At 31.7% G+C, this 10,794-nt stretch overlaps 1 protein-coding gene across 6 annotated transcripts in view; it reads left to right on the top strand.

Annotated features, from left to right (window-relative positions):
- The first annotated feature begins 4,598 nt into the window (after positions 1 to 4,598).
- The window catches only part of LOC106681148 (uncharacterized), a 31,648-nt gene continuing 25,452 nt past the window's right edge, over positions 4,599 to 10,794 (top strand). For 2 of the 6 annotated variants that reach the window (XR_010843986.1, XR_010843985.1), the window contains exons 1-3: positions 5,216 to 5,544; positions 9,438 to 9,614; positions 9,828 to 9,965. Coding sequence is in view for 4 of the 6 variants with exons in the window: in XM_067049593.1 (XP_066905694.1) it covers positions 5,536 to 5,544; positions 9,438 to 9,614; positions 9,828 to 9,965 (324 nt within the window). In the remaining 2 variants the exon portion in view is untranslated. Of the gene's footprint in view, positions 4,688 to 5,215; positions 5,545 to 9,437; positions 9,615 to 9,827; positions 9,966 to 10,794 lie in introns of those variants that run through there. The other 4 variants (XM_067049594.1, XM_067049593.1, XM_014421356.3 and 1 more) reach the window with 4 other exon arrangements.

Raw genomic sequence — 10,794 nt, 5'->3', positions numbered from 1 at the left:
GGTGGCTGGCTACCCTCCTGTTGTATTCCTCCTTCATACCTACAAGAATAGTAATCAGTAGGACGAGGCTACCATCCTTGGAGAACTTACGGCTGGCACCCCTATGTTTCATCCTGTCTAATCACCTCTTAACCAACTACCTTACACGCATAGTCGAGGCCTTCTAGTCAACAGTACCTAATATAATCGATTGGAGTCAGATTATTTAACACACCACCTTGGCAGACCTTTTCTGTTGGTGGGAAGGAAGATGGAGATTTTTGGGGAAAAAAAGTTTAAAAGCGTAAATTTAATTTAAACAGCAACTATAAAATTTGATATCGTATGAACTGTCAAGTGCACCTGGTTCTAAAGCTGATGGATTTTCCATAGTACAACAAGTAAGGTTTTTGGTAATGAAACTGGATAAAGTAATAGAATATTTTGTATTTATCTTGTTGAAGATAAATATTGTAGAACATAAAGTTTATTTAAATATTCAAGATGTCAGTTAAATTTATAAAACTCCGCAGCTATCCAAAGTTTTAGAGGAATGTTTCAATTTATTATATTATTTATATACAAATACTCTGATGATTGTTTACATCAGATCCTGCTCGTACTTTACTACAGGAATTCCTAATGTATGTTTACGATTTGTTAAAGTAGTGTGGAACAAGGGGTGTTGAATTATGAGACATTCATCTTCAGACCAAGGTTATTCTATTTGTCTTAAATCAAATGATAATCCCTGGAAGGGCAATTTGGGTTTGTGTTAGCAATTAAATAGAGCTTTGGGTGGTCTCATTCATTATGATATTATAGCTTATTTGGGTGACTGTGTTGCAAGTCGCTGTCACTTCTGCGTCTTCTAGTCGCTTCCCTCGCTCAGGTGTGGAGTGGTGCACCAAAATAGAGAATACCATGAATCTTCGGCTTTAGCGTGGTAGTAGTGGCAGCCCAGGTTCTATCTTGCATGTCACAATCGACAATATCAACCTGCATCACAATCACGGCGTCTTCGCGGTCTTCCGGTGTATGCGGCATGCGGGGGCATCAGAAAATAAGACCACTGATCTCTGCTTTATACAAAATCAAAAAAGGAGCCGAAAATATCGGATTATGTAGATCCAACAGATAATAAAACCAATTATTATAAAATAAACAAATTACTGAGGAACGTGAGGCATAGTTCATCATGTTGAACCGTAATTGTCCCAAGCAATGTGTTTGATAAAATCATCTCTCTATAGGCTAAAGAGACTATAAAAAAAAAAAAAAAGTGAGGAATGAAGGTTATGACATTATTTCACTCTGCTTTGTTATGTTCTAAAACGCTTTTATTTTAATGGTTGAGTCATTTTTGTGTAAAGAAGGATTTGTTAAAGCCTTCATCATAATAATCATATTCGAAATTAGAAAAAAAGTTAGGTTAGGTCTCACACATTTTTTGAAACCCTAACCCAGAGAGTGAGGAAATATTGTTCATAAATTGTAGTATCGCTAGTTAAGGAAATGTATTTAAATTTTCGATTGGGTTAAATTAATATCTCTGAACACGTTTTACATTACAACCGCTAAAAAAGCTTACTGTACAGTAGTTTTTGTTTAACTTGAATTGTTTTCTCTTTAACTTAAATTGGTCCGTAATTATGAAATAATCCAGCTATACATTTTAAGAGTAGCTTCTGTTTATGACAAGTAGCCTGCAATATTAATTCCTTTAGTGCTACTTGGCCTAGTTGCTTTTCACCTGTTTTTGACAGGTCAGTAGCAGCAATGATCACTCAGGTGCAGACCTGAAAAGGTGTGTTTACCTGCAGTTTACCTGGCTGAGTGCTTGGTGGTAGAATGAAGTCTTGCTACTTACACCTAAATCTGTTGATGTAAGTTTGTTTTATTTTTTATACAAAAAATTAGTGAACAAATAATGGGTAGGAGAAGAATCTGCACATCTTTTTAAAAATTATTGATACACCTAAGAATCGATAGTTGGAGAAGCCTATCCACATCAAAGAAGAGCCTCTAAATGGTATATAAAAATGTTTTTTCCGTCTAAACTCTATGAAAATGGTCAAGGTATATTTTTTCAAACATGAAATACATTTTAACTATAAACTGAAATAGATTAAAATCATAAAATATATGTCAACACCGAAATTTCATTGAATAAACATGTAGACAAAAATAATTTCAAATTATGTATATCTTTGGTTGTATGAAAGGATGTTTTTTTAAAAATCAGACAATAAAAAACATATCAGCATCACATCTGGGAGAATTTTACTGGAGTACAGTGCTCCAAATTTCTGGTTCCTAGTTATTCGCAGTCTTAATTTCGGATGTTCAAGAAAAAGATTAAAATTTAAATCTGATTTTTGCTTTTTAATCATAGATAAAATTTGAAAAATCGCAAACTACCTTTGCTTTTATACTTATACAAGAAGCTATGCACAAATAAAGGTTTGAAGAACAACAATGGATGTTGTTTAAAGAAGAACAACAATGGAAAAATACCAGATAATCTATTATCATCTTTCCATGAGAGTTTGAACCATTCAATTGGATGGTATACTCCTTCTAGTCTTTTCTCGTCTTTCAATAGTACTAGAGGGCCACATACATGAATACAAAATTTTTGAACTCGTTAAGGCAATGCTTTAGGACCAAAGTTCCAATTTAACGATGCTTAAATGCCTATTAATTGAAGATTGACGAAATACTTTTTTTTGTATGGTATAAAAAAAAAAAAAAAAAAGCTTTCTGTTGAATGAAATGATGAAGGACTGTATCAAATATTGATCACTACTAGTCTATATCGGGAACTGCTCGTGCTATACTGCAGGTGTTCCGAGTATATTTTTAGATTATGATAAATTGTGTGGAAAAGGGGGGCTGAAGATTGTGAGACTTTTCTGATTATGAACACATGCATATATTTTACTTTTATTTATAAAGCTAATTCCCTGGAGGGGCAAACTGGATTATTATGTTAGTCCAGAAATCTTAATCTATGATAATATAATAAAGGAACAAATTTGGGTGGTCTCATGGCTTAATAGATATTGCTTATCTGGTGAATGAGGTTTTCGCCGCCGCGGTGACGTCTTCTAGCCGCATCCCTCGTCTAGGTGTGCTGTTGGCGAAATGGTGAAGATCATGAATATTCGCCTGGTGTCTGAAAAGACGTCTTTCCTCTTCAGTGGCTGGCCAGCGTGTCCTGGACTCTGGCGTGATGGTAGGGGTAGGCCAGGTCCTAGCTTGCATGGTGCATAGGCTGGGGCGGCATTGCAGGCGCAGCGTCTTCGGGGTCTTCCGGCGTCCGCGGCAAGGGGGGGCATCAGAAAATGAGACCCCCGACCCCGACTTTATGTAAAACCAAAAAATCACCGGAAAATTCGGATTACTTAAATCCGACACTACTCATCTACGTAATATTTTGTCGTCTTTCTGTTAGACAGTTTGAATTTGTCTAATATCTACAAAGAATCATACCGTTTAACATCCAGTGAAAAACTTGTTGAAAATTGAGGTAAGCCCTACTCTTATTCAAACTCTAAAATTCTATTGCCTTAGATTTTGAAATATAACCGATATCTGATAAACATAAAACAAGGATAGTAAAAAACAGTGTATGACAAACAAATTTATTGAAAGACAAACTTCCTAATTTACCAATAGAAGAGAAATGAAATTCTATATCCATTAATTTATTAATAATAGAAGGATTTATTAAAATGGAAAATTTCAATACTCACCACAGCAGATACCCACAGAGACGGACTATGATATCTGTGGCAGTCGTGAACAATTATGCAAGTCGAATTATCTAAAGTTGAGTTGACTGTGTGTAAATCGTCCTCGGGAGGTCTTTTAAGTTGTGTTCAATTGATTAAGTCTAATTGCTTTCCATTGAGTAGAAAATCACAATGGAAAGCAACTTGCCTAGTTTTTCACAACTACTACAGATAATATTCTATATATAATTTCTGTAGGGCTGTACGATCGTCGTTAAGTCTTACTACAGATGCTCTCATGAAAATAGGACATACTCTGAATTGGTGGTCAGTCTACTGTTATGGTATAGTACACGCAGTACTGAATATACGATTTCCATAATTAAGTAAACAAATAATAAATACATGTAGATAAAAGGTTTTTATTGTCAGAGGTTGCATAAGCAAATCCCTCGTGTATGACCTCAATGGTGTTCAATAACATTGGGGTCATACATCATACCTGTGATGTCAAACCCATTTGTCAGAATAAGCCAGAAAGAAGGGAAAAAACAGTAGTCGCACCTTAAGTGGTCGATTAGCGTGGTAAATAATACCTAATAGTAGATTGAAAATATCAAATTATAGGACAATAAACATAAAAATTTCAGTTGGACGATAATTCAAATTCAAATTTGAAATTAGTATAGTTGAAGACTTCCTGTTCGCATACAAGGTTGTATTAAATATGAAAAAGTTTTGCACATTTAAAAAACTTTTCACATTTGTAAATGTTTCAGAAAAAACAATATCCCACTTTTCTAATTATAATAAGGTAGAATGAATAATGAATTTTGTAATTGGCGTTGAGGTTGTTAATAAGGAAAAGAAGAGGTAGGAAGTGGTATGAAGCAACACTGCTCCATTTTTGTTCAATTGTTTTGGTTCGCGCTAAGCTTCAAAGTCCATTTTTCTAGGATCCCTCAGAAAAGGTAGGTGTTCCATATGGTAATTTCAAATAATGTTTGATTAATTATTTAATTAGTCATATGTCATTCCAAATTATCTCCTTTTCTATATGTCATGTTTTATTTCCCTGATTAATAGTGAATTTTATTTCTTATTATTTTAAGTAATGTAATAGTTGCCCCTTAAAATAGAGAATATATGCATAAATGTACCCAATATTGTAATAAATGAATTAGTATCTTGTTTGATTTCAATTTGTATTGTAAAACAGTTTAGTTTTTTCAATCATTAATTTGGATAAAAATTTAATATTGATATCTAGACTTAAAAATTTTCTCTCGTTATTTTAGCTTCCAGTTGTAGTTAAAATAAAGTTTTGTTTGAGATGTTGTATTAGTTACCTAATATATCATTATATTGATTCAAATACAATTACATTTGTTTCGCCTCATAACCTATATCTATGATTATGATATAAAATCATATTCTACTTTCAAGATGATTTTATCAAATCATGTGTGACTGGCATTTAATTAAATGTAAAACCTTATAAATTACAGTGCCTATTATAACAAATGTTTTATATGTTAGACATCTTAGGTGCCGTTTATTTGAATTAGGTTATTGTAATTGTAAGAAGTGATACAATCTTCGATGCGATGCAGCTTTTGTGTTAGAATGTGAAGTTTGTTTTTTAGAATATTTATTGCAGAAAAGTACAAGTTAATAGTGGACTAAAAATGAAATCTCTTCTTAACCTCATTAAATAATCTCTAAAAGTTGAACATGATTGAACCTGAATTCTCTTGTATTAACAGCTTACTTATACAAAAGAAGAAATAATTATACACAATTCAGGAGTACAATAATTATGGATGAGGTAAAACAATATATTTTCAATATAGGTAATGATTTAGCTTAACTTAATCTTTTACGAAACATGGCTTGTAGATAAAGAATCTCTAAAATATGTTTATGATGAATATTTCTTAACGGAATGAAATTTAAGGAATATTTGTGGTGATCTAAACAAATGTTTACTTGCTTAAAATTTGAAAAATAAGATTTTCTGTTTTTTTTTTTTTAAAGTTTAGTTATGTTTTAAGATATTATTGTAGAATACCAGTTACTGGCAAGAAACAATTAATCTAAGTAACTATAGGTAAATTGGAGGGCTTCCACTTAAGAGATTAATTAATGTTATTGAGATTCATGTATATATATATTTAAATAAAACTATCATTGACCAACTAAAATTTATTCTCATTCGTTATATTAAATACAAGATCAGAAGTGATTAAAGTAAACAAAATAAGATCTTCAAGTGTTGTGCATCATGAAAGTGAACTCACTGTACTCAACAGTAAAGGCGGTCAGGTTTCATAAAACATAATAGTGAGAACTAAATACGACAGAATTATCAGAAGAGTGGGAAATGGGGGTAAGGTTTTATAAAGTACGTAAGGTTTTAGGGGAAAGACGCAGATCATCATAATTCTTCTAACTGAATTGATATCCATAATAAAAAAAGAAGCCTGAAACCTATATTGATTGATAAGTATTGATTTTTGTTTGAAACATCAAAAATCTGGAGCTGAAATAAATATTATACTTTTTATATTAATGCCTTTCTATACTCTTGTTTTAAAGATATCTTATATGTTTATTAGAATTTTATTTTTATTAGAAATCATATTTTCATTGATTTTTAGGCAACAAGGATTAACTTCCATTTCCAGACAGTCTGACTAATTCCAATTTCAAAGTTTATCAGAAAAAATATTTTTTGTAATACATATTCCTCATTGGAAATGTCTTACCTTTTTTCCAAAATATGACAGAATTATGCTAATATTACAGTTATAAAAAATTTGCATTGTGCCCTTCACCATTTAGTCAATACTCAATTATTATATCATAAATTGATATTTAAAATAAGAAGATTGATTTATGGAGTTAATCATTCTATCTACTGAAAGGGCCATATATTTTCTATGTATTTACAGTTCAGAGTAACAATCTTCAGAACCATAATAAGTTTTTAGAAAATACACTCTTTATTATTGTCATATAGAATTAGCCTTATTGGTTGACATTCTGATAATTTAAAAAATTGATTTCTAAGATCTGGATTTAGATCTAATTCATTCTGATTCCATTACATTACATTCGCAATAGATCATTTAAGTTAAGACCCCAAATATTGCAATAGTTTTAAAATTTTAAAAAATATTAACCAATTTGGCTGATTTTATTTGATAATAACATGAAGAGTCTTTAGAAATTTATCATGGTTCTGAAGATGCAGAATGAATGTCCCGATAGGTAAACATAATGAAGATGTTGAAAATATGTATGATTGGAATGGAAGAAGTTGTTTATAATTATGTTTATTGAAATAATTGGAAAATTAGTTTCCAATAAATATTATCTTTATTCCTTAATTAAGTTATGTCTATAAATAAGTCTTATTATTAAATTGTATTAATAAATGTTATTATTTTGGGCCACTACCTTTAGAATTTTCAGGTTGTATAAAAAAATTAGTTTTATAATGAAAACTAATTCCTCAAAACTCTATTATTTATATGATTAGTCATTCATTAATTATTTAACAATTGTAATGTACATATGCACTCAGCAACAAATAGTCTATTCATAACCCTCTCTAGCAATTTTCAAATAGTAGATGTGAACGGAGAGCTGGCTGAGGGCCGTGGTCTGTGGGATAACTTAAAAGTGCCAGGAGGATAATGATGCCTCCTTCTATTGACTTAAATAAATTTTAATATAATTTTTTGTAGTTCATATTAAAATATAAACTTCATATAAAATATAAAGTTCATATTAAAATATTTCTTTCATGCCTGGTTTGGTTAGAATCCTTTGTTATGCAAGTGGAGGGTAATAGTAGAGTGTCTAGTTGTTTTTTTTTTATGAAAAAATTATTTTTTTAATAATTGACTTATAGTGTAAATTATAGTAATTTCACAGATCACATATGTATATATGTATATAAAAGTGAATTTCACACAAAATGGTCTGTACGTGCCGGTTGATTCAAATGTAAATAATTTTCTTACGAATATAATGGCCATGAGGTAGTGACATGTCGTTCCCAATTCTGATCCCGGACCTGCAACAAGAAGCATCATACTTTGATACACCACCAGGAGGGGGATAACATGGCTACTACAGCCGATGCTACGCCAAACAAAACGACACTTGCTGGGACCTTCATTGACTTTGGATCTATGCCATCCTCATCTACTTCCGAGGCCACAGAGTGGAGACTTTCATCTGGCTTGTGCTGTGTTAGGCTCTGGGAGCTAGCACACATTTATTTCTATCTCACACGCGCACAAGATTGGCGTGAAGATATCCATTTTCGATTGTTGCATCATAAGGCTTGGTGAGTCAGCTGTCCCGAAGTCACACGTCAAAGGCTCCACCTTCTGCATCATACGTCCATGCACTGATGAATATGGGTACGACCTCTCACCTGTGGTAGTCAACTGTTTTTCTTGTTTTTAGGTTTACTGTTTTCTTCGTTTCATTGTTATGTTAGTTATGGTAGTTAGATCATGTCATTTAGTTTAAATCTCTATAATTGCACATTTTTCTAATATTCAATCGCATATTCTTAAAATAATCTATAATACTTTTAGCAAGTATGGTGTTTGTTTAATTTTTATTCGTTCTTGACAAGTGGAAATTGTTATGGTAGATGGGATGCTTACTTGAGTTCTCACTTAATTAATCAATTTTCTTATATTTTTTTCATATTTCATTCCATTCCTTATTACGCACTAAACCTAAAGTCAAATATTTCTATTTCCTATTCTACAACCTGTTATTCATGATACAAAACCTTTTCTTTTTTTCTCAATGCTCTGTGCATAGTACAATCTTTGTTGTATATTTTCTTTGTAAAATCCACCTACCAACAGTCATCTCCATCATCAAGTAAATCATCCGAAACTAATTTAGGTGGGCGGTTTGTTCTGTTTAAACGGGAGGCAGAAAATATATGGCTGTGTAACACCAGCACCCCATGTGGCCGAGAAAACAAAAGGCACTCACACTCACTAGCGAGCCTTGGCCAGAGGCGATCTTTTTTTCTTCCCCTCTATTTTGCTAAACAATTATGAGTGAGTAAGGACACCGCTGAAGAGCCCTCTTGTACCTTAGGAGAGGGTATATGAAGGGAAATGGAAGGCACCAACAGGAAGCATTAATGCATGGAGTCCACATCCTTCCACACAACTAACTCCATCATCATGATCATTAAACCCTAATTAAAATTGATTAATTATCTCTAGCAACAAATGTTCTATTTCGGCCACTCTTCATTCCTGTAATAACAATAGATTTAGTGTTTGACCATTCTCACTTGTTCAACCAACCTTTATAAATAAATTCTCTTTCTGTCGCCTTATGCTTTATTTTATTCAATTAATTTCATATAGTCTACTACAAATTCAAAAGTGAAGGAGTGCCTGGCCTCGAGTTAAAGGCTCACTTCATACAGTATTTATAAGTTCTGAAGATTAAGAGATAAGTGCTGTGAAAAACTATTAATTCTTATATACTCTATATATATATATTTAATGGAAAAGTAAGATTTTCATTAATTTCATTAGACAGGTAATATTGACTTCTTGAATTGAATAAGAAGAATAAATAAATAATTACCATTTAAATGTTCAATGAAAAGTTATATTTTTTAAAATTTCTTATTTGATGTTTTAAATTATTAATTTTTTTTCTCAGAAAAGCAACATGGATGCGGCTGAACCCACGCTTACCTGCCCTTACAACAAGGCCCATAGCATTATCTCAAGCCGTATGCAATTCCACCTTACCAAGTGCCGCATCCAACACCCGACTAATGAGAAAGCTGTCTGTCCTTTTAATTCCACTCATGTCATTCCCCAGTGTGAATATGCTGTAAGTATTATAATCTTACAGTACTTACGGTAAGTTTAATTTATCCTTTTATGTCTGTTTAGTAAAAGATTATATGTCATTTCTATGTGGATTGTGACTAAAATTCATTTGTGTCTCCAGCTCATCTTATTTTAAAATATAAATACCACCTGCATAAATATTTTAATGACTAATATCTACCTTCAATTTCTTGTTTTTTTTTCATTTTTACAGTACCACCTATCATTCTGTCCAGATCGAATTGTTCTAGATGCGTTCACTTGTAAGGTCGGATCTTCTAATGCACCAAAAGTAGACCATACAACAGTTGAACCCATTATAGTAAAAAGTGATGAAAATTGGGAAGTCAGTGTAAGTGCCTTTTGTTCAATAATCCCTACCCAAAAACCTGATTTAGTATTAAAAATAAAATAAAATATTATTTTTAGAATAATTTTACCAAAGAAGCAATATACTCCTCTTGTCAAAAAATTGCAACACCTATGATGATGAACCCACGTTTAATTTTATTTAAAGTAATAGGATTAGTTATATATATTATATTTTTGATTTTCTGTATTATTGTTGCCCACTGTTTGTCAACACACAATAGTTTAAATATTTTTCTAATCCTATTATATATATATATATAATGACCGTATATTTTAAATTATGAAGAAGATTCGGAGGAAGATGAATGATGGAAGGATGAAGAAAAGTCAGAGGTGCAGTCAAAAGAAACAACATCTTGATAATTTTTCTAATCCTTTATATGACAGAACTTTTGCTCAAATTTTGTAGAAAGTTCTAGAGCTTTTATGTAGAGCACACAAAACACTATCATTTGCTTTCATAAAAAAGATGGTAGTAGATGAAGAGTGGGACATATTTCATACACTGTTCACTGAGTGGCAAAAATTATGCTGACACATATCTATTCCACTTACTAAATATTGTTTTATTGGGTAAAATTATAGTTTAAACAAATTATAAATTATATGTAGGCAAGGAACATTGCAAGCACTTCTTTGAAATCATCTCTGTTTTCTTGTGAATATACAAGTAATATAAAATTACAGTATAGGACTAATTAGTTAGACAAAATTATCTTTTTCTACTTTTTGTCGAACATTGAACTAAAAAAAATTCTCAGATCCTTTATCGAATCCAAAAACCAGTAATTTACACGACTTTCAAAAAA

This window comes from Halyomorpha halys, unplaced genomic scaffold (assembly GCF_000696795.3).
Source record: "Halyomorpha halys isolate HHAL.00 unplaced genomic scaffold, Hhal_1.1 Scaffold2.1, whole genome shotgun sequence".
NCBI lineage: Eukaryota > Metazoa > Arthropoda > Insecta > Hemiptera > Pentatomidae > Halyomorpha > Halyomorpha halys.
Note: the sequence above shows the minus strand (reverse complement) of the source record. Positions and strands in the feature narration are given on the sequence as shown.